Source organism: Xiphias gladius, chromosome 19, assembly GCF_016859285.1.
Source record: "Xiphias gladius isolate SHS-SW01 ecotype Sanya breed wild chromosome 19, ASM1685928v1, whole genome shotgun sequence".
Classification (NCBI taxonomy): Eukaryota; Metazoa; Chordata; class Actinopteri; order Istiophoriformes; family Xiphiidae; genus Xiphias; species Xiphias gladius.
Genome location: NC_053418.1, coordinates 3,217,521 through 3,233,491, shown reverse-complemented (window position 1 = coordinate 3,233,491; position 15,971 = coordinate 3,217,521). Strand labels below are relative to the sequence as shown.

The 15,971-nt window shown below is 43.0% G+C and overlaps 2 protein-coding genes across 4 annotated transcripts in view; one reads left to right on the top strand and one right to left on the bottom strand.

The window, feature by feature from the left end:
* The window catches only part of cds1 (CDP-diacylglycerol synthase (phosphatidate cytidylyltransferase) 1), a 28,524-nt gene extending 23,703 nt beyond the window's left edge, over positions 1–4,821 (top strand). The window contains exons 10-14 of one of the 2 annotated variants that reach the window (XM_040154126.1): positions 712–780; positions 1,342–1,494; positions 1,951–2,070; positions 2,910–3,013; positions 4,633–4,821. In XM_040154126.1, the coding sequence (XP_040010060.1) occupies positions 712–780; positions 1,342–1,494; positions 1,951–2,070; positions 2,910–3,013; positions 4,633–4,768 (582 nt within the window). In that variant the 3' untranslated portion in view covers positions 4,769–4,821. Of the gene's footprint in view, positions 1–711; positions 781–1,341; positions 1,495–1,950; positions 2,071–2,909; positions 3,014–3,108; positions 3,456–4,632 lie in introns of those variants that run through there. The other variant, XM_040154127.1, reaches the window with a different exon arrangement.
* Positions 4,822–9,100: 4,279 nt separating this feature from the next.
* Positions 9,101–15,971, bottom strand: part of tmem175 (transmembrane protein 175) — a 7,840-nt gene continuing 969 nt past the window's right edge. The window contains exons 2-10 of one of the 2 annotated variants that reach the window (XM_040155966.1): positions 14,886–14,924; positions 14,654–14,751; positions 14,460–14,511; positions 13,657–13,692; positions 13,450–13,533; positions 12,870–13,034; positions 12,648–12,726; positions 12,346–12,481; positions 9,101–11,833 (exon numbers count right to left, since the gene is read on the bottom strand). In XM_040155966.1, coding sequence (XP_040011900.1) covers positions 11,161–11,833; positions 12,346–12,481; positions 12,648–12,726; positions 12,870–13,034; positions 13,450–13,533; positions 13,657–13,692; positions 14,460–14,511; positions 14,654–14,751; positions 14,886–14,924 — 1,362 coding nt within the window. In that variant the 3' untranslated portion in view covers positions 9,101–11,160. Of the gene's footprint in view, positions 11,834–12,345; positions 12,482–12,647; positions 12,727–12,869; positions 13,035–13,449; positions 13,534–13,656; positions 13,693–14,459; positions 14,512–14,653; positions 14,752–14,885; positions 14,925–15,971 lie in introns of those variants that run through there. The other variant, XM_040155967.1, reaches the window with a different exon arrangement.

The following is a 15,971-nucleotide window of genomic DNA, read 5'->3' as shown; positions in this document are numbered from 1 at the left end:
GTAAACAGGGTCAGTAATTTCAGGGTCTTATTTATGAGTAAGGGGTCAACTAGAGAATTAGATCAACAAGCGAATCCGTGCAGCATTGCATTAGAAGTAATGTAGGTGTTGTATCGGACTCAGTATAGCATCAGTATAGCAATATAGCGTGATCAGGTTGCTTCCTCGACACTTCCCAGTGATTGCATTCTGGACATGTACATGAGAGACTAGATGTCAAGGCAGACCCAGAACATACGGCTGGGTGTGTACAGCTAATCTGCCCTTCTAACGACTAAGGATCCCTCAGGAGGAGCTGGTGGATGTGTGTGCAGAGCATGCATGTGTATTCACCTACACATGCATGCTCTGTCATTCTACCACAAATTGTTCTTCCTCCAGCAGCGTTGTGGTCAGACGCGCCTGCTAATAAATAACTCCCTTCTCAAACTTACTGAACGCTACTGGTTCAAAACCCACCCTTGAATAAATCAAGATGTTTGACTCTCTAGAATTAAACACAGAGTAAGTGCATGAGAGAGAGAGCTTTGACGATGGCTAACGCTGTACATATATCCAAACAAGAGCAATTCACTGACCCGGAGCTGCGGACAGCAGGAAGAAAAGAGGTTTATTTGAAATCACATGTAGGTGGTGGTGAGGCGGATTAAAAACCACATGTCATGCTGATGTGAAAGAAAACCTCTGTTTCTGTCTCTAACCCCCCTGCAGCTCTCACCCAAGAAAACCTGGGAGGGCTTCATCGGAGGTTTCTTCTCCACTGTGGTTTTTGGCTTCATTGTGAGTACATTTGCTTTTTTACGACGCACTCACATGGTCCCCATTTCCCTCTGCAGACAGTTTCCAAGTACCCAAGGCAGGAAATTCTGTTTGTTAATTTTTTTTATTTGTCCACTGTTTGTTGTAGAAGGAACACCCCAACTAGAAAGAACGGGATGTCTAAATTGCAGTCGGTTCTCTGCTAGAACGCCGGTGTAGATATGAAACAGCCCATCGCCAGAATTTATGAGTTGTTTGGGTGTGACTTTTGGCAGTTTCCCTCCATGCTTACAACTGCCAGACAGTATTTTCACAACATTTAGTCACATGGTCTCCAGTTTCTCTCTCTCAAGTTGTAGGTGGAAAATCATTTTTGCTGCATCTCTACCTTTACACTGATCACTTTGACTATCGACAATTGATGGGTTTATTTTGAAAAAAATGTTTTTGTCATTTAGCTGGTGGGAATTTCCAAAAGCGTGATCCTTACTACAACAGTTGTGTTGATAAGATGACGCATCACCGTGTACTTAACTGGAGTCAGAAGCTGACCATTTCTTCTGTGTCTTGGTTCACCTCCAGCTGGCCTACCTCCTGTCTCAGTTCCAGTACTTTGTGTGTCCCGTGGGCTTCAACAGTGAGACCAATGGGTTTACAGTTGAATGTGAGCCCTCTGATATCTTTGTGATGCAGGAGTACACTCTTCCCACTGTGGTACAGAACACACTGAGATGGGTAAGACTTTGTTCCTTTTTTATGCCATTAATTTAAATTCAACTAGGACCATTTGAAATATATTAAATGTTCTACATGAAATAATTCATTATTGTAAACATATTGCGTGTGTCATGCCTTTGTAAGAGTATTTAGTGAAACCAAAATATTAATAAATCCACTAAAGCCCAATTTGTTTATTTTATATTCTATTTTTTACCTTTTTTTAACGTACCGTAATTTTCCAAAGCACCCAGACTTCCATTTTAAAGGTCTGTCATGTTTAGGCTTGTTTATAGATTATCTGTTCAACACAGAGACATGATGAAATCACTGTAAATATACTGCCAAATTTCCAATCTGTTTTAGCATTAATTATGTTCTTTCTCCTATGTGAACATCCAGCTAGAGAGAACATCAAAATTGAGCTTTTTGCCGTTAATCTAATCTAAAAATTTCTCCCTGTCTCTCTCCTAGAAAACAGTGAACCTGTACCCCTTCCAGATCCACAGCATCTTCCTCTCCTCCTTTGCGTCTCTCATCGGACCATTTGGCGGCTTCTTTGCCAGCGGCTTCAAGCGAGCCTTCAAAATCAAAGTAAAGACCATCTCAGTTTTTCCGTCATTTTGTCTCTTCTCTGCTCTTTGACAAACAGTTTTACAAATTCAGAGATTTACTTTCCTCCATCTGGCATATCATTTTAACCTTGATTGCCTTGTTTAAATCCATCATTTTTTGTTCAAGCACCTTTCACTAGGGACAGTTTTCCTTTTTAAATCTGTTTTTCAGGTGAGATTTAATTGTCATTAGCTCATTTTATTTATTTTTTTTTTTTCATTTCATTGCCACAAGTTAGTGGTTAGCATCTCTGCAATCCGCGTTTTTTGTGATATTTAGGTTTGTGCCCGCACTTCACTACTTTAACACTGAGCAAGTGTTGATTGGCACTCCACCTGAAGCTACAACGTCGCAGAGACGGAAATGAGTTTAGGCATGACGTTCGAATAACTGGTTGGACCACTTGGGTTGTGGTGAAGAGCTGAGATTGTGCTCGGCAGCACTCTTCCTAATCCCTCACACAGCAGCAGACATCCACTGCTGTCGGCCACCGAGCGGCACCGCTGCTGCCGCCGGGGCTTGAGTGCCTCCTTTGAGGCTCCCTGCTGCGGTCAAAATCATTTCTCAAACAACTGAGACAGCTAATGTTTGAGGAGTCAGCACCTCTGAGATTTTCCGACTGCTTTTGGTAGCACAACTCCACCCAGTGACACCATGTGTTTGCAGGTTGCAGCATATGAAAATCCAGAGCAGCCCCCCCAAAAAAAGGAAATGGATTTAAAAAGTCTTGTGTAATAGATTTATAATGGTGGGCATGGCTCCGCACAACAGTCGGGCTAAATCATACTCCGATAACCACATACACACGTTTCCTGCAGGACTTTGCCAGCACCATCCCCGGCCACGGCGGCATCATGGATCGATTCGACTGTCAGTACCTGATGGCCACCTTCACACACGTCTATATAGCCAGCTTCATCAGGTAAGTAGAGGACCGCAGGCCACAGTGAAGACGTGTAAAACTTTAAACGGCTTTGAAGAACTTTTAAACACACTTTTACATCACTTCTCACAAAGCTTCTGGCAGCCGTGACGCAAGAGGAAAATCCCATCGCGTCAGTAACCACACTGGGCTCCTAATAAAGACATGAACAGTATCACTGCAGTATGTTAATGATGGCATCAGCAGGCTATTGAGTTCGTTTCAAATGTATATACAGTGTATGTTTTCACTCTGAAAAGAGTAGAAAGGACTGACTGTCACATAGAGCAATAAAACAAACTTAGTAGCTACAACCAAAAGTGACAAGTCCATAATGTCACAGCAGAAAACAAATCTCGTCTCTCTGCCTCCGTAGACTAGACTGTGCACCTTCGCTCACAGCAGCCACTCGGACTATTTTACCAGCCAGCTTCACTTCTACAGTTAATAACCACTTTCATTGAGATGGCTGCTCACCTGCCATATCACGTCTCTAGCACGTGGCTGGTGTTTAATTTCAAACATATCACTTTTTTTTTTTTTTTTTACTCTTCTGTGTGTTAAAAGCTAGACTGAGCATTAAATGATCAATCGATCGACAGAAAAATAATAATATTTTGATAATTGATTAATCATTTCAGCCTTTTTTTTTTTTCTTCTTTTTTTTTAAGCAAAAACAGTGAAACAAAGTCAATTCTTCTTTGATTCCAGCCTCTCAAATGAGCAGATTTCTTGTTCTGTCATATAACATTGTGAACTTAATATTGCGTATTTGGACTTTTGGTTGAACATGGGCGTTTTTTGACTAATGGATTAATTGAAAAAATAATAGGCAGATTAATTGATAATGAAAATAACTGTTAGTTGCAGCCCTAGTAGTTACATTATTTGCATCGAATAAAAATGTTAACGGTGCAGACGTGTTTAATAAATCTTAGAGCAAAGGGAAAAAAAACGCACAGTAAAGACTGTCACTCAACCTGGCGTTTTGAGCAGGCTCGATTTAGTTTTGACAAATGTTGATTCGAACAGTGCAAAATGTTTCAAATGTAAAAAGGATGCGTATTAGAGACACAAAGTAAAGACTTGCAGCAGGCTAACATCCCTACGAAATCTGACTTTCTACTCATTAATATTCATGCAAACACAGGCGGTAACTTCTGGTTATAGTCTGAAGAATTTGAGGGAATAAGTTGGCGCAGGTCTGTCGTCTGCCATAAAACATCATTAAGCCCAGAGTCATTGTGGTCAATCGGATAACGCTGGAATAGCTCGCACAGCCACTAGTGGTCAGCCGGCAGGTAAACATGCAGTGCCTTCGGCCGTTATATGACTCTCGCCTTTCAGGTCTCTTCCACGTCACGGTCCCTGCAGAGTCTCCTCAGGTACCCAAAGCCACAGGAAGTGCAGGAGAGCGCGTCGGTTAGATTTCCTGGTTTAGGGGCTGTCTTTCCCTTAAAATCCAAAGGAAGCTTTTAGAACCTCCGTTGGTCCGTAAGAGCTTTTCCTTAGTTTCTAGATTTCACCAGTTTGTAAAACGGAGATTTACGATGAGGTAGGTCCAGATTTGTTACGCTTCAGTTTTCAGTGTTGTCATATCTTCAATTGTTGTCTTGCAGGGGACCGAACCCCAGCAAGGTGCTGCAGCAGCTGCTGATGCTTGGGCCCGAACAGCAGCTCAGCATCTTCCACACACTGCACTCCCACCTGAGAGAGAGGGGCATGCTCCCCCCCGCTGCCGCCCAGGCTGAATGAAAGACCACCGGCTTCACAGGGCGATGACCGGAGTGTGTGTGTGTGTGTGTGAGAGAGAGAGATGGTCTGGAAAGTTCGTGTAAGCACGCACAGACACACACACTCTTAAGCATGATACCTGTGCGGTGTGTGTGTGTGTGTGTGTGTGTGTGTGTGTGTGTGTGTGTGTGTGTGTGTGTGTGTGTGTGTGTGTGTGTGTGATCCCGGGCCTCTCTCAGAGCATCCGTCGTCATCCTGCCGCCTCTCCATTCGACACCCAACCAGCTCAAAATCACGACTTAGTCCCCGAGGTGACTCCAGACTCCAGGTGGAAGAACCTTGTAGTTTTAAAAAAAAAAAAAAAAAAAAGAAAAGAGAGAGAGAGAAAAGAAAAGAAAAAAACAATAACAACAGAAGTAGGCGGCTTCGTTGCTTTCCACTGGCACATTAACTACAACACGCCTCATGAGCGAACAGGCGGTCCCCATCCGAAAGACTCTCAGACTGAAGATAAAATGTCTTATCAAACGAGGCGGACTTTAAAGCACACGGCTTTCTCGGCGCGGGTGGATGGCGGACGAGCAGTTTTTACCCGTGGACGGCGAATATTGCACTGACTTTAGCTGAACAAACGGATCTAAGAAGCTTTTTACCAGCATCAACTGGGCCCAGAGCTTTGGGCACGTGGACCTGAGCTACAGCGAAAACAGACTGTTGTGACTTGTCTTTCTGGGGTTTGGGTGCGGGTGAAGTAATGATGCAGCGGGGTTGTCAAACATACTGTAGACACTGTTTTATAGACTAGGCTCTATTTAATGATCGTACGACGTACGACACCTTACAGCATAACAAAACACGTAGCATGTCCGCAAGTCCTGTCTTGGGCTTCTGCTAAACTAAGCCATGTTTATTCTCCTCTTCCACAGCGTGAACTTCTAGCTTTTAGGTTTCTGTGTAAATCTCAATTACTCGCACAATGTACGTCAATAGTGATTGACTGTAGGCATGTTAATGCAGAAACTAGAGCGTCGGCTGCGTACTCAACACGCAAGTTAATGTATTGTACATAGATATGCTGAAAATATTTAGCTGAACAAATACCTAATATATAACTACTCATGTGACCTGCTGAGGGGAAAATGATGAGAAATAATATGCAAAAAAAAAAAAAAAAAAGGAGATGAAACTCATTTGTAGCCTTTAGCATGAACAGATTAGATTTTTAACAGGTAAGGGTCTAGATTTGACCTGAGGTTGCTGCTTATTTCGAGGGTTTTCTGGGTGAACTTTGACTAGAAAATGTAAAAAAAGGATTTAAAGGAATAGTTTGACATTTGGGAAACAGGCATATTTGCTTTTTTTTTTTTTTTCTGAGAATTAGATGCGATGATTGACACCACCACGGTCTAGGTGCATTAAGTGTGGAGCGAGAGCCGGCGGGCGGCGATTAGCTTACCTGAGCTTAGCATAAAGACTGGGAGCAGGGGGGGAAATGCTAGCCTATGTCTGACCTCTATAGCGCACCAATTACCACGACGCTGCCGTCGTTGTCGAGCGGACGGGCGCGGTAACTCCCCGTGGATTTTGTTGTCGCGGTGACTGCAGTTTCAGACCAAACGCACAAGTGCAAACAGTAAATTAGAGATAATGAACAGACTGAAGGGCAGCACATGAATCTTAAAAGGAGCTGACTGGAATCCTCCGGACTACCTTGTGAATATAAATGTTTACAATGTTCATTTTCTAACTTTTCAGAGACAGCAGAGTCACGTAGCTCCAGGAATTCCAAGATGTAAAATCAGCTTTTCCTTCTCTCTTCCCTTCGGTAAAAAATTGTTACTTCCATAACTTCCGTCTCCCGTCATTGCCAGGATCCCACGTCCTGTGCACTGCCGGAGGCCAGAGGGGTAAACTTAGTTAAACTTGGGCTGCAAAACCTAGTGGAAAGTAACGCTACGGCCCCCACGGTCGATCTTCCCAGTGAAAATAATGACCTCGGTTTGACTTGCCCCTTGGTGCGATAGATCCTCTTATCAAACTCTCCGAAAGAAGCAAATATCCGCGTTTCTTAAAAGGGCGAACGATTCCTTTATTTAAAAAAAACAAAAACAAAAAACAGACTGTGCTTCCTTTATCGATTTAACCAATGATTTTAGTTGCACTGTGGCAGTGAAGGTGGGGAACTTGCTTTTGTAGTCTTCTTATGCATTAAATCAATGTTACATGATTTAGTTTTGAATGTAGTTTGCAATCTCAAGATGTTATCAATGATAACGTACGATTTCAGTCCATGCGGAGCCTATATGCTGTATGATATGTGTGTGTGTACGGTATCTGCAGTACTGTGTTTACACATATCTTTAAGTATATAAAAATCTGACACTCTGGGCGTTGGTTTTATTAGCAATATTTTCAGCTTATGCAAGTGGAAGTTTGATTCCTTAGAATATGGATTAGATCATTTTAAATCTGCAGGAAATCCGTGGCATTCCTGAAAAATCTCGTCCACCGGCGCGATGAATCAGACGATGCATTTTGAGCGTGTTACGAGGCTGCGTTTGCGATGAGACTCTCCGATTGAACACGGCGCTTTTCAGAGAAAAATGTTTACCAAAGCACTGTCTGATGAACACTGACTTCCTTCTATTATTGAATAAGCTCCGGGGTCCAGGTCCAAACGGTCGTGTCCTTCCTGCTCCGACATCCTCTCCTTGTTCTGAACGATGACGAAATGAGAGGAGAGGAGAGTTTGGAGCCGGGCTGCAGACCGGAGCGCTAACATTTGCATCCGTGGCCCGTGCAATGTGTTTCATTTTGTTCTGTTCACTTCCTTCAGTTTTCGGACGAAGGGGATGTTTTAATTTATTTGTCTAGTTTTTTTCCGTTTCCTCATAGAAGCGTGCATTTTAGAGCGTTTTCCCCCGTTGGAAGTGAATGGGGATTGCTGGGTGGATTCTTTTGGGACCAGCTGTACTGTACTGTATGAAGGTCTGGTAAAACACACACTGCTGCTTTTACAGGCTTTTCTGTATTCAACCTTCACTGTCCAACCTGCATACTGAACGAGACGAAGCAAAAGCATGTAGACGTCTGGACAGTCTTGACAATAAAGCAATCCGACCAAAAATAGGGGACAAGAATCAACACAAACAGCAGATGGTTAAAAATATTTAGACTTTTTGAAGCTATTTTATGGAGTCTGGAGTTTGCCACTGCAATAATTAAACACTGTTACCTGTGAATTAGTCAGTTAGTAAATCAGAGCTTTAAAAAACTATGAAGTTATTTAAAAAGTTTACATTTTAATGATGCTATTTCAAAAAACCTTTGAAATGTCGAAACTGTACAAAGTTATAAAATTATCATCCACTGTACCAATTAATGGTTCAATGTCTGTCTGTCCTACATGAATAATGAATGGATTTTAAAATGGATTTTTGAAATACCTTTTTAGGGGACTGCTGTAGGTTTTAGACTTTTCCGTTTTAGTTTCCCTTTTCATGATCACTTAATTCGAAATCATTTTTTATGAATTTGATTTGCTGTTTTGTCTGTAAAATGTCCAAAAAAAAAAAATTCTGAAGAATTTTCTTCAAAGTTCAAAAGCGAAATAAATTCGATTTACGCTGACGTGAAACAAATAAAAGCAGCAAGTTTTTGATGGATGAATGATGCAAAAACAATGAACCGATTTACTAAAATAGTTGCAGCTAATCAATTAAAAGACAATACCGAAGATGAGTATTAATTGTAAAGTTTCAGAACTTTTTTACCGATAGGTTACATAAACACCATCAGCCATTGTGTGTAAATGTAACGACCTTATACAGTTTCACTTCAATGCATCATTATAATTAAGAAGTGTAATATTCCATTGGCGTGCTCCAGACTCCAGTTGTACAGTTTCCGTTCATATTAGATCCAAGTGTGGACTAATTTATCATTTGTATTCAAGGTTTGCAGGAAAGAAAAAGGTCATTTTAAATGTCAGGCAATGATGCACTGCCGGGGATTGGTTGCTCGTCTTTTGAATTGATCTTTCTGTGTATATTTTGTTTGATTTGCTTTGAGCAGAATTTTTTTTTCTAATGAAAATCTATACCTTTTGGAGTGGATAATATTTTAAATTATACTGAGGAACTATGCTGTTAATATAGGGGTAATACAAAGTATTGTGTAAACCACATATTGATATCTTGTTAGGGGTATTGAAGCTGTTTACTGTATGAAGGTGAATAAAGTTTTTTTTCTTTTTTTTTTTTCTTTAAGATTTCTTGCATGTTGTTCAGTATGTTTCCTTTTGATAATGACCAGACAAAGGATTCACTTTCACATTAAAGGAACAACTTTGGATTTATTCACAAAACAATGGCGTGTGAAGGAGCAGATGCAGTGTTTGAACTCGCGTAGCCGTCACACACACAAACAGCCCAGCTAAGCTTTGACAACAGGAATCTGTCTCCACTGGCCCTTGATAAACACGCTGCTATGTTGGAGGAGCGACAACGAGAGAGAGAGAGATGAATTTAAGAATGAGATTTCTGAGCGGTTATTTGGTTTAAAGATCGTGCTGCTAAAAGCGAGTGGTTGGGACTCGAAAGAGGCTACATGTCTCTGAGACTCGGCTGTTTTACATCGGGTGAAAATATCTGACAAAATGTTGTGCTCATTATTTTGGATCCAAAGAGCATCGTGATGAATGGCAAACAAATTCAGGTATTTAATTCTCAATACGCACGTGAAACAGTGCTGGATCTTAATTAATTCTCCAATTACCAAACCAAAACAAAACAAACAAACAAAAAAAAAAAGGCCAAAGATATGAAATAAGTGTCCAGCGATCACAAACAAGCTTTTTACTTGCCCACGTTCGGGGCCAGCAGACTTTTTTTGTCTTAAAAAAAAGCAATAATTCAACAGTCTTTTGTTGTCACTCCTCCAAACTCTGATGTTTTGTCCCCCTGTCAGTATAGGAAGCCCTCGTCCACCACCTAACAGGTTTCCATTAAAGTGCATCTCGGATTTGAGTCCCCTTTTGAGTCAACGTTAAACACACACTTCTGTACACCACGGCAGTATCTCAGGACTATTTAACAGAAACAACAGTGACCCCTTCTGGAGAAATCTACTACCCTCTTTTTTTTTTTTTTTACAAACCTCTCCACAGAAACACAGCAGCAGACTTGTTCTGGTGTTTGAAAAAAATATTGGATTGACATGGCTTTAAAACAGAAAACTTGAAATCGGTAGGTCTGAAACTATAATCTGGCCCTTTTCCACTTTAAAATATACAGTTTTAGGGGTCATTCAAATGCACAGTCTTCCTAGTTAAAGATAACAGTAGAGATAATATGGCATTGTTACATATTTTGACAAGGTGAGATTACATTCCAGTTGGTACTACACACAAGTACGTGAATCAAAATATTTAAAAAAATAGTGCAATTCGAAATGTTACAGCCGTACCCGTTCAGCACAATGTTAGAAGCGTCCGACGCTCCAGACTTAAACCCATGCTCGTTAGCTAACCGGTCAACTCAAACATTTATACTGGGCCAAAAGTCCTAGAGGAGACAAAATTTGACAAAGCAAAACAACTTCCCTTGTGCAAAGTATTCAGAGATACGCCAGCCATCGGCTCTCATGTATGCATTTCTGCGACTGAGTGTCTACGAACGCGAGTAGCAAATCTCTGAGTACACTAAAAATAATAACAATAATAAATAACGAAGGCTGAATTTTAAACCACGGCAGTTAGATGGACTGTATTTGGCATAGAAACCGAGACACAATTGTAAAAACCTGTTTTTTTTCTGTTCTGTTGAACCTGTGTGTTTAGGGGTGAATGAAGTAATTAGCCAAGTCATGAGCTAGCTACATGATTTGAACCCATCCCTGAAAATACAAGAAAAAGCCGTTCTCACTTTTGATTTTTTGCTACTTCAGGACTTACAAGCGATTAAAAATCAAAGCAGGAAACCTTACTGAGCGTTTGAGCGAGCTTTTGAGTGCTTTAAAATGATTGTTGATTGCTCGCTAATCAAAACTAGCATTAGTGCATTCTTCAAATTATCATTTTAAAGAAGCTGAAGAGGAGATGGGCTTTGGCTGTCAGTATCCTTCACAACTCTGGTCCGCTTAGTGCTTTCTTAACCTCCGCGGGGTCCATATTTTGCCTTCAACATGCGTAGTGACATCTAATCCCATTTGCATTGATTCCCTCTCAAGATTTGCGCCAGTTTAAATGCTGAACAGAGAAAATTCCGCTTTCCGTTTTGTTCCTGAATCAAACCCCCAACGGGCTCCCGATGAGAGGTATAATCTAAGCAGTATCTCTTTCAGAGACCGAGTATTTTAGCGATAATGACTCATAGCTCTGTCAATTTTTCTGCGGACACTTCGCGTCAAGCTAGCTAGGCAACCAAAGCGTTGAATGGCACTCTCGTCTCCTCATCTTCCTCCTCTACCACAGTCCTGGGGTCGGGCCTATCGGGACAGAAGATTTGCCGTAGCAGCGCTAGCACGACACGCACCAACAGCCTCAACACGAGAAAAGCAAAAGGCACCGTGATCTCCATCAGGTGGAAAATTGAGGCGCTAAATTTACTCAGAATACATGTTAGGAAAAACGTCCCTAAAGCTACACAGGGGTACAGGGCTAGCTTAGCTAGCATGAACACATGCTCACGTCCACCGTAGCGCACATAAGGGTGCAGAGTTTCCTGTTCATTGTAAAGAGCGACCACCCAAATGGTGAGCTGGAATATACCTGCGAAGAAAATAATCACACAGCTAATCTGAATGGCTTCAAGTTCATTGCGGGAGTTGCGCGGGAATTCGTGCGTTAGCTGGTAGGCTAAAGGTAAACCTCCGACAAACGCCAACGAGAAGGTGTTCAGCAGGCCCATGAAACGCGTTGTCTTGGTGACGTGAAGGAAGAGCGAATGGTGGACAAACCAGAGGAGGCCGACGGTGGCGAAGGAACCGAAGTAGGCGAGGTACTCCGGACCGTAGACCTGCAGCGCCGCTACCAGGCTGCCGCCAAACTGCTCCCTTACGACGGTCGGGTCTGGAACGTTGTCCTCGCTGGATGTAAGGAACCAGAGAGGGTAAACGTTACAAGGTTTTCAGCACACTTCAACGCACACTTCTCTAACTATTAATCCCACTTAACCCATAATGGTTTTATGCTCCTGCAAACTGAGTAAAATCTTCTCCAAACATCGTATTTGTACAAAACTAATCAGGTTTTTTTTGTTTTGTTTTGTTTTTAAGTGAGTGCAGTGTTGGATCTGAATGTTTCAAAGCAGCCTTCAGCATGTCCCAAAAAAAAAAAAAATTACGGCACAAGCCAAAAAGCTTCTAAACCAGTTAAACCTGAGTTTACTTCACCCAGGTTTGACTGGTGCATAAATACAGTAAATCCAAATTAATTTTATTGAGCAACACGTTGGCTGAACGTAACGTGATCGAGGAGTCTCCCGATGCCCGACTTTGAGTTTGTGGCTATCTGCGATGCTGCCTGACCTCTTTGGTGCATTTTTCAAATGTGCATTTGTCCTGTATCTACCCACCCATGGTAATAAAAGGAAACAAACCATATGTCCAGGATGAGAAGCGTTGCCACGATGGCGTAAACTCCGTCGCTGAAAGCTTCCACTCGCTCTTTACTGAGGGGTTCGTTAGGCAGGTAGGTGTAGAACAGCATGGAGTCTGGGGTCTCCTCCACCTGACCTGGAATGGACAAGGTTTGGGTTTGATTTTTTGTTTTAAAACGGCGATGCGCATGACGACGTGTCATTTTGAAGTAAGTCCGCACCCTCAAATTTCACATCTGGCCAGGGGCGAGGGCACATGTTCGCCCCCCCCACCCGTCCGGTAATAAAAGTCTGGTGCTTACCAATCGCTTTGCTGCGACACCACTTCAAACACTGGGAGATGTAAGGCAGGAAGATGACGATGGCTAAAAGCACGTAAGACTGAAAAACAAGAAAAAGAAGGTAACCGCAAAGTTCATCGGTAGCGAGAGTAAATTACAACAAAACAAAACAATAGGAGACGAACAGAAGCCTGAGCGAGGTCCAGCTGGAGACGATCCTCCACCGTAACATACGCCACCTACCAGCTGGAAGAAGATGAAGGAGAAGATGCTGGCGAAGAAGCACATCAGGGGCACTCTCATGATGACTTTGAGGATGTGGTGTTTGTAGAAGGTCTGGTTCTCCGAGATCTGGATCTGTTCGTTCAGCAGGAAGGGCCGACTGAAGGCGTACAGCACAATCACCGACTGCGGGAACGGGCGGGGTCAGAGGGAAAATTTTCCACGTTTAGTTCCACCAAGGAAAAGGAAAAAGAAAAGGACACAATAATGGAAGAAGCATCCGAAGAAATGCAGTCAAGACCAGAAGTATTTGGACATTTACACCTTTTTGCTCTGGGCTTCAGCACATTCAATTTGAGATCGAATAACGGACACTGCATTAAAGTGCTAATTCTCAGTCTGAGCTGTAGGCAGTTAGACTGGTTAGTGCCACTAGCAGACATCCATTTTTAAAACTTAGTTGACATTTTAAAATCAAGGTAACACTTCTGGTTTTGAGGACAGGTGTTCAGGAAGCTGCACCGATTTACTCCAAGGTGACACATTTTCTCCACAAGGACCAGAATAAGATAGTTTGTGTTTTTTTTTTTTTTGGCCTCACCTGAATGACGCCGATCACCATCACACATCCGCAGAAGAGTAAGATCCCGAGGACTTTCTCGGGGAAAGTCGCCATCAAAGAAAACTGCAGAGGGAAACAAAACCAAACACAAACCAGGGTCTTCGGTGGGGGAGCTCGAACCGCATCAGTCAACTTAACATTTCTTTGTGCCGACAAGTGATTTGACTTCGACTGACTCATACTCACGGTGTACGGTAGAAAGGTTATCAGCATCATGCAGGCCTGAAATAGAACCGAGAGCAGAACTTCAGGCGAGGGAGGAGGAGGAGACGTGCTCCCAAGAGAAAGCAGGTTTCGTTCGCTAGCAAACTGCCAAAAGCCCGGGTAGAGCACGCACTCTCTCTCCTCTACAGGAGAGGGACAGATCAGATGATTGCTGCATCCGCCCGGCACACACATCATCGATGCTAAAATTACTACGCCCTTACTTTTTTTTTTATTTTCTAGGAAATTAGTTGCCGCACACACACGTGCTTTGATTTATATGACATAGTCTGCATATGTAGAAACCTGGGTAGTTCAGTTTCAGGGAATTTATAAGTTATATATATAAAAAAAGGGAAACCTGTATTAGCCTTTGCAGTGCTGAATGCTAAAATTGGATTTGAAGCCAATAAATGATAACACAAGCCAGTCAAAACTAAAATATTTGACCGACCAGAGCTGAGGAGGCTCAATCAGAGAGACGGCAGAAAAAGGACAAGAAGTTAAATGTACACTGACTGTGTGTGTTCAATTTGATGGGGTTAGGGAAAAAAGAAAACAAACAAAAAAAGCTCAAACGTACCTAATATGTCAACCAACCGTACAGAAATATAACCGACATAAAAGCAAAAATAATCTAAAAATGAAAAACTGACATCGCTGCTGCTCACATTAACATCTTAATTACTTTGTTCTCTGCTCACTATCTGTCTCGGGTTAGAACAGAAATCCAGGAGGCTCTTAAACCCCGCCACTGGACTCACCTCGGCCCCAGGGATACTTACGAGGTTCAGCAGGGCGAGGCAGTCGTCAATCCGTTCGATCACTTGGAATAACCTGTCAAGCACAACGCAAACAAGTGGTGGACACCTGAAACCGGGAGGACGGCGGCGGCGGCGGCGGGCGGGCAGGTCGCCTGCCCAGTGACGACGACAACAACAACAACAACAACGACAACAATAACGACAACTCAACTAACCTGATGTGGGCAGCCCACGCAACGGTCACTATCAGGAATGTCATCAGGTAAACGGCAATCTTCGTGGTCAGCAGGAGCTGGACGCTCTCCCTCAACTCCTGCAACACGGACAGACACAGCGTGAACAATGTGACCATGACAACACCGGGTGCCCCCCAGGAATGATGGCCCGTGGTAGGGAAAACGACGGCCGGTGCTATTTGCACATCTTACTACCGAAGTGGAACCGTACCTCGTTGTCTTCCACCTCCGTGTGGGCCACGGGCAGTATCTGTGGAGAAACAGGGAACAGCATCAGGAGCAGAGACCAAACACGGACGTGAGGTCCCGCTGAGGCCCTCGTCGGACACCAGGCGGATGCTCGGTACGGGTCATGGCGTCGGTTTAAACCCCAGCACCTTCCCTGACTTCCTGAATTTACGCCTGGGACGTGTTGTACTTTTCACCCCACTTCATCCACTTGACCCTCTGATCCGGCATTTTGCAGCTAAACATTTCACGTGTCCCGCCAATCTTTTTAAACTATGAGGCAATATCAGCGGGACACAGAAGCCGTTAATGCAATTTGCATTTGTTGCGACTTCTTCGTCCCAGGCCGCGTTTGTGGTTACTCATCGTTTGCTCTGTAGTACATGGCGCCTTTTTACCCCTGTTTCGCTAGACTCGCACTCTGTATCAAAGATGCCGGCGACATATATACTGTTATCGTTTATCATCGTCGTCATTATTACCACTATTTATCAAAACTATGCATCTGCTCTGACGGCTCACCATGTGGCGTCAGGTTGATCTCGTCTTATAACCGGCTCCACCATCCACCAGCTGCAACATTAAAAATGCTGCTCACACATGAATGAATCTCTAATGTCCAATAGTAGATTATAGATGATATTGTATATAGATATAGATGTATATAAAGACAGGGGGCATTGGGCACAGGGGTCACTCTAAACCCAAACCCTTCTCATGCACGGTCGCGTCGGTGCTTTGTGACAAAGTACCTTATGCTCGAGCACTTGTGCCTCAGTCCAAAATTCAGCTCCTGCTACTACAGTTCGGGGGGGGGGGACCAAACCTGACCGCTTTGGTTCGGTGAGACCTTTCAAAAGGTGTCGCTCAGACACAACGAAACTGTGCCGGTGTAACCGGTATATACAAGTGCAGCTGGATCGATCGATCGGTCGGTTGGTCGATTGGATAATTGTTTGAGTCATCATTCATGTGAAAAATGCCAAACACTTTCATGGCTCCAGCAGCCTCCTGCTTTCCCTTTTCTTCTATATATATACATTTTTTATAATTTTGAGGTTTGGACTGT